Source organism: Lampetra fluviatilis, chromosome 17, assembly GCF_964198595.1.
Source record: "Lampetra fluviatilis chromosome 17, kcLamFluv1.1, whole genome shotgun sequence".
Lineage (NCBI taxonomy): Eukaryota > Metazoa > Chordata > Hyperoartia > Petromyzontiformes > Petromyzontidae > Lampetra > Lampetra fluviatilis.
In genome coordinates this window covers 7,624,001-7,639,356 of record NC_136291.1, presented here as the reverse complement: position 1 = coordinate 7,639,356, position 15,356 = coordinate 7,624,001, and the positions used below count along the sequence as shown (strand labels likewise).

General features: G+C 49.0%; 1 protein-coding gene across 1 annotated transcript in view; it reads left to right on the top strand.

Annotated features, from left to right (window-relative positions):
* LOC144936899 (pleckstrin homology domain-containing family G member 4B-like) overlaps positions 1–15,356 on the top strand; it is a 105,336-nt gene that overhangs the window by 58,815 nt on the left and 31,165 nt on the right. The window contains 5 exon segments of the mRNA XM_078864108.1: positions 646–739; positions 5,919–6,005; positions 9,099–9,215; positions 11,637–11,735; positions 12,709–12,857. Of these exon segments, the coding sequence (XP_078720234.1) occupies positions 646–739; positions 5,919–6,005; positions 9,099–9,215; positions 11,637–11,735; positions 12,709–12,857 (546 nt within the window).

Here is a 15,356-nt window from a genome sequence, read left to right as displayed (position 1 = left end):
TCAAGTGTCTCAGAGAAGGGGCAATACATTCCTGTTCGGGGGCCTTAGCAACGGGAGTATTTCCTGCGCGAATTCTCCAAACCAAAAATGTCCGTACACCTGTACACCCCCCCCCCCCCCCAAAAAAAACGATGCCCTGATTAATATGACCTCACCGCACGGTCTCACTACCCGTTGGCCTCCTGGTCGTTGATTAGCCACGGAAACGGCGTGCGCTTGTAGGTTGGCAAGTCGGTGCTCAGCCGCCCCACACGACATGGATTTTAAGCTCTGCGCCTAAACCTGCGTGGAGAGCGCTTGGCTTGGCGGGGCCCTGGGCTGGAGCACGCCAATAATACGCCCGCACTCGTTAAACGCATGGGCAGGCGATGCGCTTGTCCCCCGTTTCTGTCAAATAAAGGCCACGCGCGGTGGTACGTACTTATGTTTGTACGTACGTATGTTGAACGTTTTTCGCGCCGCACGTAGCCAACCGTGTTCGTCGGAGGTGCGTCGACCCACCCAGCTCTGCCCCCCGGCGCACACTCCGGTGCCAAACCATCTCTGTGCGTTTTTAAGTGATTTTTTTTCAAGCGTTTTAGATTTTTTCACTGCATCCTAAAAAAACTGGAGCGGGTACGCGCGTGTGGTTCCTTCCGTGCGCAGGGGTGCCGTGCGCGAGATGGGCCTCACTGTGGTCGTCGACGCCAGGAAGGTTCACCCTCTGCCGGCCCTGTTCAAGGCCTGCACCGCCATGCAGGTGAGCTCTCATCACTTACATTTCGATTTAAAGCTTTCGTGACTGCAGGGATTCATCTTGTTGGTTCTTTCGGTAAAGTCACGTAGAATGGAAATAATAAAATAATAAAAATATTTTATATTATTCTATTAGTTTATTATCTAATTTCATTATGTTTTATTTTTATTATTTTATTATTTCCATTCCACGTGACTCTCATCACTTCTTCGGACACATGGATAACAAGTGAATACAAAAAAACAGTTTGATTGTTAAGAAGCGAAATTTCGCAGCGCGCCACGCTGTGTTTTGCTTTTTTTTTGCTTTTGCTTTGCCGCGTGCACATACGTTTTCTGTCCTGCCGCCTTCCGTTGTAATTTATCTGTCACGCCAATGCTTTGGAACGTGTTTCGTCGGCTCGCAAATGGGGGAACGTTTTCCGTTGGAATCGCTCCGGAGGCACAAAAGCGTTCGGAGCGTGTTGCTCAGCTGTGCCGTCAACGTGTGCGCGTGTGCAAATATTCAGGACGAAAGTATGCAACGTACAGTTCGAGTGCATCTATACGCAAACGCACGCTATGGCTATTACATCTGCGCATCCTTTTTTGCCGAACTGCTGCGGAAGAGCCAAAAGCCCAAGGGGAATTGATGGAGGCAGTCTTGTTTAATGCAGGCGGTCGAATGTAAAAACATTGGTCAAAACTGGGGGAGACTCTTTAATTTCTCCTCCACGAATACCATTACAACTGCAGCCGCCTGCATTTGGAAACGCTTGCAACGGGAAATAAGAAAAGCCGTAATAAAATTACAGCCGGGAACAATGTCTCCTGGAACTTTGCAACCTGTAACCTGCTGCAGGAAGTTAACATTGTAACGTATCTCTTGAAGGGGTGGGAGGAAGGGGGGGGCACCTGGCCTTATTAAGTTAGGCGCAGTAATTGATTCATAGAATTGACACGCGGTTCATTGTGCACAACAATGGACACAGCGGGGTCGGTAAGATGTGATTAGGGGCAGGGTACCCAAGCATGGAATGCCCTGTAAGTAATTGTGAACACCTGGGTGCCTTCGTTAAGGCTCAAAGGCCGAAGCTCGCGTGCACAGCTGTAATTCGCAATTAACATGCACTGAGGATATTCTTGCCTGCTGGCTATGGTGGGCGAGAATATTGGATAGATCAATAATACAGGCTTTTTTTGGGTAAGATCGCGCAAATGTATAAATGTGTCGTTAAACCCGCCACCACCCGACACAGCCAAGGGTTGTCACGTAAACAGAACGTGGCCATTTCGTCACTAGTACAGCACACCGGTGTGTTGGAGAGCCAAGCCACAACATTTACAATCTGAGTATGACATTTCACAAGTAATTGCAACTAGCTTCATCAGGCGAGAGCCAGATTGGCAACAGGCAGCCCAATATTGGATAGGTTTAAAAAAGGTTAGGAAAATTGTATTCTTGATCATGTACAGGATTATGACTGTGAACGTTTGGCGGTTTTAACGGTGGGAATTGTAATAATAATATTGCGTACCTGCCACTATAGGGGGCGATTTCTTGCTCGTATTTACGTAAATGTTGTTACTTATATGGGTGATGTCCGTCTAGATATCTCAGACAATAATCGGGAGAATGTACCCATGGAGAGAATGCAACATTTTATTTCAAAGCCTTTTCTCTGCCTCTTGCCAATCGCAATGCACTTAGTCAAGCTTTTAAAACTCTGCTTTGTAAGGCGTGCAGCATTGTCACTTTTCACATTTGTTGTGAACGAGCGTGGAATTTGTTTTGTTATTTAACGCATAAATAGCATTGCTCTGTCATTTCCAGACCTGCAGTATAAACGTTGAATCTTGACTTAAAGCATTCGTGACTGCAGGAATTCATATTCTTTGTGTCTTTCAGTAAAGTCACCTAGATAGGTTTAAAGAAAATAATAAAAAAAACTGTTATTTTCTTTGAACCTATCTACGTGACTTTAACAGAAGACCCAAAGAAGAGTATAAACGTTATTTTAAAACACAATGCTACAATGGCAAAAACCTCAATTCCAGTGTCAATTTTTCATTGAGTTAATGACAAATGGTACAGTGACTTGTGTACGCCTGACTGCACTACAAAGCCTACAGATTGCCTGCTGTCAAACAACTGCCCAAGCGTTTTTGAAAGTCAACGCACATTGCCAAAATTGTTTCCATCCCAAGCAGGGGATGCTCTTTTGATGGCTATTATTGAAACATATTTTGGTGTGGTACACAGATATATCAACAATAAACCTTGAAACACTGCAAACAATCCTCCCTTTTTGAATGGCCACGGAGCGGGATGACAAATTTATCGGGGCCAAATATTTTCTCGCTGTTGGAAAGGTTTCCGTCTCTTGTTTACGGCAATGCGACCGCACGTTGTCCCGCGGGATCGTAGGCCTAGTGCGCGGTTCAAAGTGGAAACCGCCGCATCCTGTTGATTGGATGCTGTCCGCGCGCGTTCATCCACTTGTTTTTTTGAGCCACATTCCCTCCCCCAGCCGCCGAGCAGATTCCTTGGCGGCATTCCTTAAACGTCGTCGCTGCGATGCTGACCATTCTTGAGATGTTCTCTCTCCCCCGGACAGACGAATCTTTGTTCAATGATCGCCCGAGCAGGTGTTGAATCATTTGGGACAGGGCAGCTGTTCCCGAATTCACACCGAATTAATTGTATTTGTTTGTTGCTTACATTTTTCTTGTGGTAGGCTACATGAGTATGTTGGCATGATTCTTTCGTTTCAAAAACCTCGTTTCATTAGTAAAATTGGACCTGCCGATGACGAGATTGTAATAACATTTACGAAGGGTGACTCGCAAGGGCAGAGCATGGAAGTAAACAGTTTCCCTTTCTACTTGCCTAGACCACAAAATAAACCATTGACCCTCTACAAAACAGTTTTATCACAGTAGATTCTGTACAAGTAACAATTAATCAATTTAGTTTCTTCCCTCTATTTCACATTTCACCCAAGTGTTTGTACGCCGTCATTCAATTGTTTCTACTTGGGCGAACTCAGAACACAACTGTAAAAAAAAAAATCACATTTGTACCTTCTCTTAACTTGTTTTATACGTACATGTATGCATATTTGCATGTATATCTCTGTCACTCTGTTAACCCTGTAGCATATGATCTGGATTCGTCTTGCCCTTCGTCGTGGTTTTCAGTGGCTGCGCACGTTGTGGATGGGTGTTGAAGTAAAGTGCGTCAGTGACCCATCTTGTACCTGGACGTCCTACAAGTGGTCACTCTAGGCAGGTTCAGCTCGCTAGAGAGTACATTTTAAAGACGTATGTTCACAATCATTGCCCTTGCCACAGCCTCTCCTTCCTGTGTCTCTTCACTGTGGATTGAGACATTCAACGGCAGCGTCCTGCGTCCCGCGCATCAGTAAAACAAATCCGAGAAGCCCACCGCCGCACCAAGGGCGTGATTTCACGCAGTGATAACATTTGACAGCGCGACGTAGCTTTCCACATGTCTACGGTCACTTAAGCGTCACCGTTGTTGCATTTACATCCCTTTTTGCAGCGCTGCCATATGTTTCAACAACAGACTTGTCATGTCCTTGGGCTCGGAATCTGTGCTTATTCTTTTTTTTTATTTGGGGGTAGCATTTGAGCTGGCTGGCCGGAATGCGGAGCTCCCAGCCAGCCTGCGAGTGCAAGGGGCTGTGGGATTTAAATCTCTTGTGAAATTGCTGTAACTCGCTGACCCCCCTCCAGTCCGGTGAGAGTCTCGCGCGATGTCTGCCGACCCGCACAGGGTTCGTTCCTGTCTCGACTTCCCCCCCCCCCCACCATTGTGAGGTTTTTGGCCGCAGACATGGGAAGGCCTTTGTTAGGCTTTCCAAATCCTCGCTGTACTCACACAAGAATTAAGACATCTTACATTACACAAATGATAAACCTGCAGCATTATTGTGTATTGTGCGCACAGTGTGCATTCGATTGTTCTTGTTTTCAGCTGCCACGTGAATGATAACGATATAAAATATTTGTTTAAAAAACCCACGCCATGTTATGCAGTCCTGTGATTAAGTATTCTTACATTGGTGTTTACGTTTTTTAAACAGAGGCTATCGATGACATTCATCATCCGTTGGCATTCACATATCAATTAATAATATTAACATGAGTCATTTTGTTGGAGAGGCTCTCTAGAGCACCCCTCTAATGGGAGGCCCTTCCAGCAGTGGCATGAGCGAGCAATTTCATGGCTGCGCCTTTATCCCTTTGACCACCGCTTTTATATTTCCCCCCCCTCCATCCCCCTCCATCCCCCCCCCCGGAAATCGAGAGTGGAACGCACTCGATGTAATTGTAATGAATAAATAAAGCCTCGACGGCCACCGCAAAACTATTCGCCACCCTAATCTCACGTCTGAGCTACAACCGTTGAGCCGCGCTCCAGCCAATTGCACCCGAGTTATTGCAGTGATGGGTGTTTGGACGATATGGCAACTGGTGCTCCATTGTGTCACGGAAGAGATGCAATGGGTGCAGCACAGTTGATGAGAGGTGGGGGGGGGGTTTGCGTGACCCACTGCTTTTATTGGCTCAAGTTTAATGGGGAAAGCATTTACGCTATGAGACATCTCCTTTACCAATGGCAAAATATAATAGTAGCTTTTTACCCTTTCAACTGGTACAAAACTAACACCTTTATACAAGGGATCATGTTTGCAATAACCACAACACAAGCAGTCAAAATGCAAACAAAAAGAAACAACTCTGATAATGACCTACTATTATATTTTGCCACTAGTAAAGGAGGTCTCACAGCGTAAATGCTTACCCTGAGCTCTCAATACTCTGATAGTGCGCTGTTTTTGAGTTGTACGCCTTTTGGCGTCATCTGGTCCAACACCAGTGGAGACTAGGTTCTAAGAAAAGCTGTCTCAGGTGTGGACCAATCAACTTCAAGGACAGTGCATATCATTATCATCATCAGAGTTGTTTCTTTTTGTTTGCATTTTGACTGCTTGTGTTGTGGTTATTGCAAACATGATCCCTTGTATAAAGCGTCAGTTTTGTACCAATTGAATTATTTAATGGGGAACTTTGATCATTGCCCATGCAGGAGAACGGCGTTTGACAAACGCCGTGGCTTTGACGCTGAGCACTGACCCTTTGGGTTACTTTTTTTTCTCCTGACATTTTTTTTCCAGGAGACGATCGCCAACAGCCTGCACTCCGTGCTGATTCTGGTAGATCGAGAGCCCTCCTTTAAGCTGGACAAGTCTTCAGTCGTCCAGGTGAGTTGACATGTGCAAGGGCAATCCCTGCTTTTCGGTTGTGCCGCCTTAAGTCCAACTGAGAGCCCCTAAGAGACGTGAATATAGAGAAATTGTTCGCTTTATAAATGCCTTGAGTAATAGCTTTTTTAATGCACATACATATATCCAGTATGTGTGTCATGAGTATATCTCAGTAATTATCAACTGCTAAAGAAAAAATGTGATTTCTTTATGATTACTAATCTACTGTATATTTCATATGTAGATTAAAATGGCCGTTTGCATATTATATTTGTACCACTTTGCAATCAACCGGCATATTAAATGAATGGTTTGGTTGATCAAATGAAAGCCATTGCACTTTTCTTTTACAGTCCAATACGGTTCCATAGATTTATATATTGTATATATGTAGGAAGCTTCAAAATGCTTGTCCTGAACTTTCTTCGTGTCTCTGATTCTAAAACACTTTTGAGCACGGATATGTGTTTTTTTACGTGAATTTCGCAAACTTCACAAATTGTGGTGTCTTCCCTTCAAGTTTGCACGAAATACAGTTCATTGACATTGTTTCCTTTATAGATTCTAACCCAGCAGTTGTCCACACACGCACAATAGTAGCTTGATTTATAATGTGTCATATGGAGGGAAAGCACACAACAAAGTTTAACCACTGGTATTTTGTAACCACAGTGATCTTGCAGCCACCAACTCATTAAATGTTGCCCTTTGCGCACCACACTTCGATGAGTCAACCCATCTGGGAGAAATGTGGCCGTGGCTCTTGCCTTAGACGGCAGAGCTGGCTGATGGGCAACCTGCAGAGGTCGCAAACGGGTTTTGTTTCCTTACCCGTACCCGGCCGTACCAGGGTCGCAAACGGGTACCCGTACCCGTACCCGTCCGGGTACGGGTACCCGTTTCCTACCCGTACCCTACCCGAAATGAATGACAAACGGTGACTCACCAGTGACTCACGGCCTACCCGTACCCATACCCGGCCGCACCAGGGTCGCAAACGGCTACCCGTACCTGGCCGGGTACGGGTAGCCGGGTATCGGGTAGGGTACGGGTATCGGGTATCCGGTTGCGACCTCTGGCAACCTGGTCCTGGGCTCGCGATGCTCAGGAGAACTCTGCAGACCAAAGGCTCATGGCACCGATGTGTTGACCGTCCTGTCGGCTACCACATTTAAAATTGCCAACTCAAAAAAGTCACCGCTGGGTTGCCTCGGCTTACGAGGGCAAACGCGAGAGACCCAAACCCAACCATAGATCTCGTGCGTGGCCCCCCCGATGTGGATGTGCCGTCTTGTTCGTGTGTGTGTCAAGTTCACAGCCATGGCAGTATACTGTTGTACAAGAGTCGTGATCATTGGCTTGATTGGCATGAATGGCATACACAAGTTTGGGCAAGAAAGAGGCGGAGAGAGAGAGAGAGACAAGCCCCTCGGCTCATTCATTGAAATGAAACTCCAAACCTCCAATGTATTATTACGTTGTCGCACATGTGCATGAGGGGAGCTGCATCCTCTGGGCAAGAGCTATTGTGCCGAGCATGCTCAGTCTCTGCCAGTAGCCTGGTTAGTACAAGCTGTCTGGTGCAATTTTCCATGTCGACGCATAATTGCGTGGCTGTTTTCAGCCATGCCTTCCGCTATTGGGATGACCTCTCTGACCTGATCTCTGCACACGCCTAAGTCGAGGGGTGTTGTAGCAGACCCAAGTTGACCACATTACACCAGACCTCACTCTAAACTAAACTATTTGACTAAACTATTTTAATTTTACCAAGTAAGGCCCACTGAGCTATACAGCTCTTTTTCAGAAGCGACTTGGCCTCAAATAATATCTCAACGAAGCGGCTTATCATCATGTGGACATTTATATCAGCCAAATACTCTAAACGTGTGATGTTGATTCTAAATGTGGATGGAAAAACCGGAGGGCCCGGAGGAAGATCCACGTGACCACGTGGAGAGAGACACACAAACTCGAAATATACAACAGGCGTCAGGGTCAGGATTGAACCCACGACCTCCTGCATATCCGACGAGGTAGTTAACATCTCTTAGCCACCGTGATGAAGATGAGAGAGAGAGAGACACACAAACTCCAATTTACAGCAGGCATTAGGGTCGTAATCGAACCCACGACCTCCTGTATACCAGGCGAGGTAGTCAACATCTCACCACCGTGGCACTCATCCCTCCACATGAGCCTCCGCTGCACCTTCATCGCCAATCTGGCAGCGTTTGAATTGAGACTCCTCCGCTTACCGAGCGATGCCAGTGCGATAGGCTGAATGAGGTCACATACTCCAGCGCGCTGTCATTTCCGTTAAATAATACTGAAATGTCTTTAAGACTGTCCTGATACACACGTATGTGTGTGTACATATTTATAAACGACACAGTCAACAGTCAATCGGGGCAGGTCACTAACACGGACACTGGATAATGAAAGCCCTTAGTCTGCCCGGCTGCCTCTATCCGCCCACCCCCTCTCCAATACTCTCCTCTCTCTATTACCTCTTCAGCATAACAATAAAAAACCTCTTCTTTATCCACAATCTCATAATGCCCGTTACTTGCTTCACGCACCACTCTCTTGGGATTCAAGATGTGTTGCATTTTTTCAATGATTGGACTACTAAACTTGAGAAGCACGTCTACCCCAGAAGCTTTACACTCGAGAGCTTAGAGGTGTTGGCTTGGTTCATCAAATAGTCTATTCAAATTAATACGAAGGGGGGCTTTGGGATAATTTGCCATTGAACAAAGATGGTCACCGCATCGCGTGCTTTCAGTTGCGCTTTTGCGGCCGTCTGGAATGCTCTTCTTTCCCATATTAGGAAGCCACTGGAGTTATGCACTTTTAAATCGAGATTGAACACTCATTTCTCTAGAACTGTTTTTTGTGTTTAGTTTGTTGTCCTTCTCCCGCACCTCCGATTCGCACGATTGGCTATGATCGGTGCTAAAGAGGTTCAACATACGTACAGGGCACGATTCCAACTTCTTGCCGCTTGCTCTTTGACCATGCGGTGCGGCACTGCCGTGTTTCCCACTCTGTTGACGGGGTCCGTTCCGACTTTGCTCCTCTCCGCAGTACGACATCGTGACGTCGCTCAAATCGCTCTACAAGCACATTGATCCGGCGCAGCTTCCGCAGGAGTTCGAGGGCTCGCACCCCTACTGCCACGAGGACTGGCTCACGTTCCGCATGGTATGTATGTCCGCTTGTTGAACTTCTTTCGCGCCGTACGTAGCCAATCTTCGGCGTGGCGCAGCCGCGGCCCACGACCCCCAAGCCGGCGCGCTCGCTCGCGGCATCGCCAACCGCAACGATCAGTAGCGGAGTGAGGACCACTCCTCGGAGAGTGAGGACCACTCCTCGGAGAGTGAGGACCACTCCTCGGAGAGTGAGGACCACTCCTCGGAGAGTGAGGACCACTCCTCGGAGAGTGAGGACCACTCCTCGGAGAGTGAGGACCACTCCTCGGAGGGTGAGGACCACTCCTCGGAGAGTGAGGACCACTCCTCGGAGGGTGAGGACCACTCCTCGGAGAGTGAGGGCTCGCGGCATCGCCAACCCGCAACGCATCAGTAGCGGAGTGAGGACCACTCCTCGGAGAGTGAGGACCACTCCTCGGAGGGTGAGGACCACTCCTCGGAGGGTGAGGACCACTCCTCGGAGCGTGAGGACCACTCCTCGGAGGAGGAGGACCACTCCTCGGAGGGTGAGGACCACTCCTCGGAGAGTGAGGACCACTCCTCGGAGGTGAGGACCACTCCTCGGAGGGTGAGGACCACTCCTCGGAGGGTGAGGACCACTCCTCGGAGGGTGAGGACCACTCCTCGGAGGGTGAGGACCACTCCTCGGAGAGGTGAGGGACCACTCCTCGGAGGGTGAGGACCACTCCTCGGAGGGTGAGGACCACTCCTCGGAGGGTGAGGACCACTCCTCGGAGGGTGAGGACCACTCCTCGGAGGGTGAGGACCACTCCTCGGAGAGTGAGGACCACTCCTCGGAGAGTGAGGACCACTCCTCGGAGAGTGAGGACCACTCCTCGGAGGGTGAGGACCACTCCTCGGAGGGTGAGGACCACTCCTCGGAGGGTGAGGACCACTCCTCGGAGGGTGAGGACCACTCCTCGGAGAGTGAGGACCACTCCTCGGAGAGTGAGGACCACTCCTCGGAGAGTGAGGACCACTCCTCGGAGAGTGAGGACCACTCCTCGGAGAGTGAGGACCACTCCTCGGGTCCGGCTATCTGGCGCGAAGTGAGACGTGAAACGGCATCGAGCGGCGTGGGCTGCCCTCACGCTGCTCACGTCACGCCGAGGGGACTGGACGAAGACGAGCGGCGCCGTTTGGGTGGAGGGGCGACGTCTCTTCAACGCTTTCGGTCCGTCTCACCGTCCGTCTCTGTAACGTGAGCGCCATGGCAATTCTTGTAAATATCATCCAATGGATGTGAAATTTTTGTTTAGAAAACTGGGCAAGTTTATTCAATGGTTATCCAAAGATTGCCGATTTTTAAAAAATCTAATGGCGATAATTAACTTTTTCGGCAAAAGGTGATGACGTAGCACAAGTAAGTGCATGCTGACGCCTCCCCACGGCACTGTCGTGTGTGAGGCCTCGTAGCCTTCGTTGCCTGTCGCTCAGCAATTCTTCTCGCCCACTGGCCATCAGCCCTTCCAGCGTTGTGTCCTCACCGGGGCCACTTGTTTCGTGGTTTGTTTATTCACGGTCACGATGACGTCTTTTAACCTTCGTGTGTTGATCATGAGTAAGTGATGTAAATCCTTATGATGTTCCACAAGGGCTATAAAGCTGCAAAAATAATAACTTAGTCACGTATTTTCTTTGCTGTCTTGGTGAACTTATTCAGTTGCCCTTTGAGGATGTCTTATGCATCTTTCAGGTTGTGTTTATTTGGTTTAAAGAAAATAACAAGAAAACTATGACGTTTCGATCGCAACAGAAGCAATCGTCAGCAGCTTTACCGCAATTTTTTCTTGGGAGAAAAAATAGCGGGAAAGCTGCTGACGATTGCTTGTGTACATATCAGAATGTTATCCTCTACACGTATATATGTTGAACTTCTTTCGCACCATACATAACCACTCACGCTAATCGGAGTTGTGGAGATTAATCAGACGGGAGTGGTACCCCCCCAGGGTTCAGCGGGCAAGGTTAAGGCCTAAAGCCAGATGGTGGGGGTCGTGTAAGAGCAGGACTTGGAGGTGAGGTGTCAACTGCAACAGCGCAAGGATCTGGCAACACGATGGCATCAGCAGCATTGTCAGCGATTGACCTTGCCACCGAAGGCGACTTGCCTTGCCACATATTTCACATACTCCAATTATCCATTGTTACTTGACCAAAAATAATGCCCCGATTTTATAAATAGAACTTGAGTCATTACATTGTTGTTGAGCAATGGTGATGTGGACATTCTTTCAGTCCCCGCTCCGGGCTGCATTTTCCCAAGCGGAGGTGTCCTTAATTCATCCCTTGAAATTTTGCCAAAGACAACTGTAAAAAAAAAATCAGCTTTGTCCAAAAACTATTAGAGTTTTCCCAAATGACTTTGCCGTGCAAGCGCGAGGCCGCCCTTTGTTTCGCCGTTTGTTTGCAGAAGCTGGAGCCCTTCCTGTCTGCGTGCCGGGGAGCTGGCGTGTTTTTGCGAAGCTCCATCCAGACGCTGACCGACAGCCCCCCTCCTAAGACGGCGCAGGTAAACCCGAGGGAACGTCACTCCCTTCGCCGGTTCCTTTCCACCGCTCGCTTTCTGCTTCGTGCCCGCGGAGTTCATTGGCAGCGGGCGCGATTTGACCCGACGTAATCCTTCGCCCGCCGCCCATAGGGCCTGCGATGCCGTGGGTTTTAAATAGAGCTTTAAGTGACGATATTTATATCGGTGAGAGGAGGAGAGAGAAATGTTTGTGGGTTAGGAGGCGGTCTAAACGGTTATTGTGTTGTCACGTTTTGTCGAACGTCAAAGTCCCCCCACGGGTAGGCATTCATCTCCTGACCCATTGGTATAAATTCCTGATTGTTAAATTTAAACTATTATGAAACTTTTTATTTTACCAGGTAAGGCCCCACAGGAGCTATATAGCTCTTTTTCAGAAGTGGCCAGGCCACAAACGATAGCTCGACGAAGTGGCTTCTCACATGGAATGTTTTAGCAGCCAAATACTCTCCACGCATGATTCTAAATGTGGAGGGAAAAACCGCAGGACCCGGAGAAAAATCCACACGACCACGGGGAGAGAGACACGCAAACTCCGAATATACCGGCGTCGGGGTCGGGATCGGGATCGGGATCGAACCCACAACCGCCTGTATACCAGACGCGTTAGTTAACATCTTGCCACCAATCCTGTGGAGGGGAGCAGTAATCGCCATGGGAAGATAACAGATGACTCGGCACAAAGTGGTTGATATTTTAACAACCATAGATGGATGATGGGCAGAGAGTTGACCACTGATTTCAACTCACAGCACCACCTGGACAGATTTACACCGCATAACAGCACCGGACAAATGAGACGTTGTTTTTGTTAATTTATCCTCAATCGTCGAGAACACACGAACCCACGGCGTCATCACCCGGTGACGTAAACATCGCCGCCCGCTCTTGTCGGTGATCGCCGCTCGCTCTTGTCGGTGATCGCCGCTCGCTCTGCGCGTGCCGTCCGTGGCAGGAGGCACGGGAGGTCGCCGAGCGCCACAGGAAGATGATGGCGCGGGTGCTGGAGGACTCGCGCCTCGTGGTCCTGCAACGTGAGGGTGGCGCTGCGCTGGCGCGGCTCAAGCGCGAGGATTCCCCCGTCACAGCCTCCCCCGACTACCGGTGACGCCTGCACCCTCCCGACCGACCGGCCATCTAGCCAGTCAGCCAGGCCGATTGGGCCAGTCTCGTCCAGCCTGCCAACGGGCAAGTGGAGCGGCCAGCTAGTTAGACGGCCTGCCAGTGAACCAGCCGATTGGCAAGGTACACAGCTGCTTAGCTAGGCTGATTGCCTGCCAGACGGCGAATGAGACGGTTAGTTAGGCAGCCTGCCAGACAGTTAACTAGCCAACTGACCCAGCCGGCTGATTGGCAAGGTATTTTTCGGCTGGGCTCTTAGCCAGCCAGCCAGCCAGCAAAGAAAATGCATGCACTGTTTTTTTTACCCAGCATAGGCAACATACGGCCTATGCCGTATGTTGCCTAGGCCTCCCTAAACCGCCGCCACCTCTCGCCATCGTGCGATGCAATGATCCACACAGCACCTGACGTGACCTGATGTCAATTCCTCGGTGGATGTCCCTGCAGATGCGTTCCATTCGGTGTTTGTAAATTAAAATATAACTCTGCAGCAAAGACAAACATCCCCCATGTAGCCTGATAGCCTGTTAGCATGAGCACTAGTTAGTGGTGAGTAGGTGTTGTGGTCGGAGAGATGCCTGGCTGCCCTGTGCTCTTCCTTCAAGTTGTTGATCCAGTACCAGATACTCATTTAAGGCCGAGTTGACCCAGGGGAGGCCTAACCTAAGTTCAGTTGCTATGCGGCTGGTGTTGTGTTGTTTAGCCAGGAACTGTGTGCTCTCAGCACAGTGTGCGAGCAACTACACTCTCACCTTCCATAAAAATAGACAAAGATCCCCCGCGTAGCCCCTAACACACTGTGGGGCAAGTGCTGAAAGCGAGCACCTATTGTGGCAGGCACGGTTCACGGGCAGGTGATTATGACCAATGCTACCTACACCCGGGCACACTGTCCTTCCTAATACTGACACCCTAATTACAAACCGCCCAAGGTACTCATTCAGGCACACATGCACAGCAAAAAAAGACAAAGATCCCCTTTGTCTTTTTTTGAGACCGTTGGGGTAAGTGATGGGGTGGTGTGGCCCACACCACATCTGGCCCCCTTTGTTTCCCCAGGGCAGGTATTTACACGCTGCACTAGTCGACATTGGAGGGAAGGCCTCACCACTGTTTTTGGCCGTAAGCTGGCATCGAACTCTGCTCGCCGGGTTCGTAGCGCAGTTCGCGAACCAACTACACTCCTGCTCCCCACAATAAAACAGAGACAAAGATCCCCCGTATAGCCTTAACAGACTGTAGGGGCAAGTGCTGTTAGCGAGCACCTATGAAGGCTGGCACGGCACACGAGGGGGTGGGTGGCCTGCACCACGCCCGACCGCCTTTGTCTCCCCAGTGGCGATTTTTACACACCGCACCAGGTACTCATGTGAGGCTGAGTCGACATAGGGGAGGCCCAGGACCGGTTCAGATAATCGTCACTGGTGCTAGCCGTGAGCGGGAATCGAACCTGGGTCGCCGGGTTAATAGCGCAGCGCGCTCACCGCCATGTGCACAGACACACACACACGTTTCAACACACAGAGCTACACAGTCACGCATACTCACCAATTGTTTGTAGTTCCAGGGCTAATAATCACAGATGACCTACTTTCACCTTCACAGCTCAGAGTTTGCTTGTCAGCCTTTGAGAATGGGAACCAGTCAACCGAAAGATTACCTCCCCCCCCCCACATTCGTTCCCCTTTTGTTCGTCCATCCATTGAAGGCGATTGTCACAGCTCACTCATGCCATCTAGGGGGGATGTTTGTTATACCGAGTCCCAGCATCATCCATGTTTCTCGCCGCGGTGGCGAGATGTTAAATGCCTGGTCGTGGGTTCCGTCCCGACCCTGACGCCTCTATATTTGGAGTTTGAATGTCTCTCTCCCCGCGATCGCGTGGATTTGTCTCCGTGTCCTCCGGTTTTTTCTTCCACATTTAGCAACGTGCGTTTCAGAGTATGCGGCTGCTATACATTTGCACGCGATAAGCCACTTCGTTGAGCTATCATTTGTGGCCAGGTGACTTGGGAAAAAGAGCTACGTAGCTCAGTGGGGCCTTACCTGGTAAAATAGAGCCATAGTTGAATAGTTGATTTCTAGATTTGAAGCTTTTGTGACTGCAAGGATTCGTATTCTTAGGCTTTTTCGGTAAAGTCACGTAGGTAAAAAATTAAAATTAAAATTAATAAAAGTAAAATAAAAATAAAATAAAAATCACGATGTTTCGGAGGCAACACAAGCTTCCGTCTTCAGGTGGAACCGTCACAGCCACGACTGCTGCATCAAGTAATGATGCAATGATACAGCAAGCGTGCTGTGACGGTTCCACCTGAAGACGGATGCTTGTGTTGCCTCCGAAACGTCGTGATTTTTATTTTACTTTTATTAATTTTAATTTTTTGCCTATGTGACTTTACCGAAAAAAACCTAAGAATTTGAATAGTTTACTCGTGGAAAAGCCAAACTAAACGTAAATCATAAACGCAGTTCTAGCAG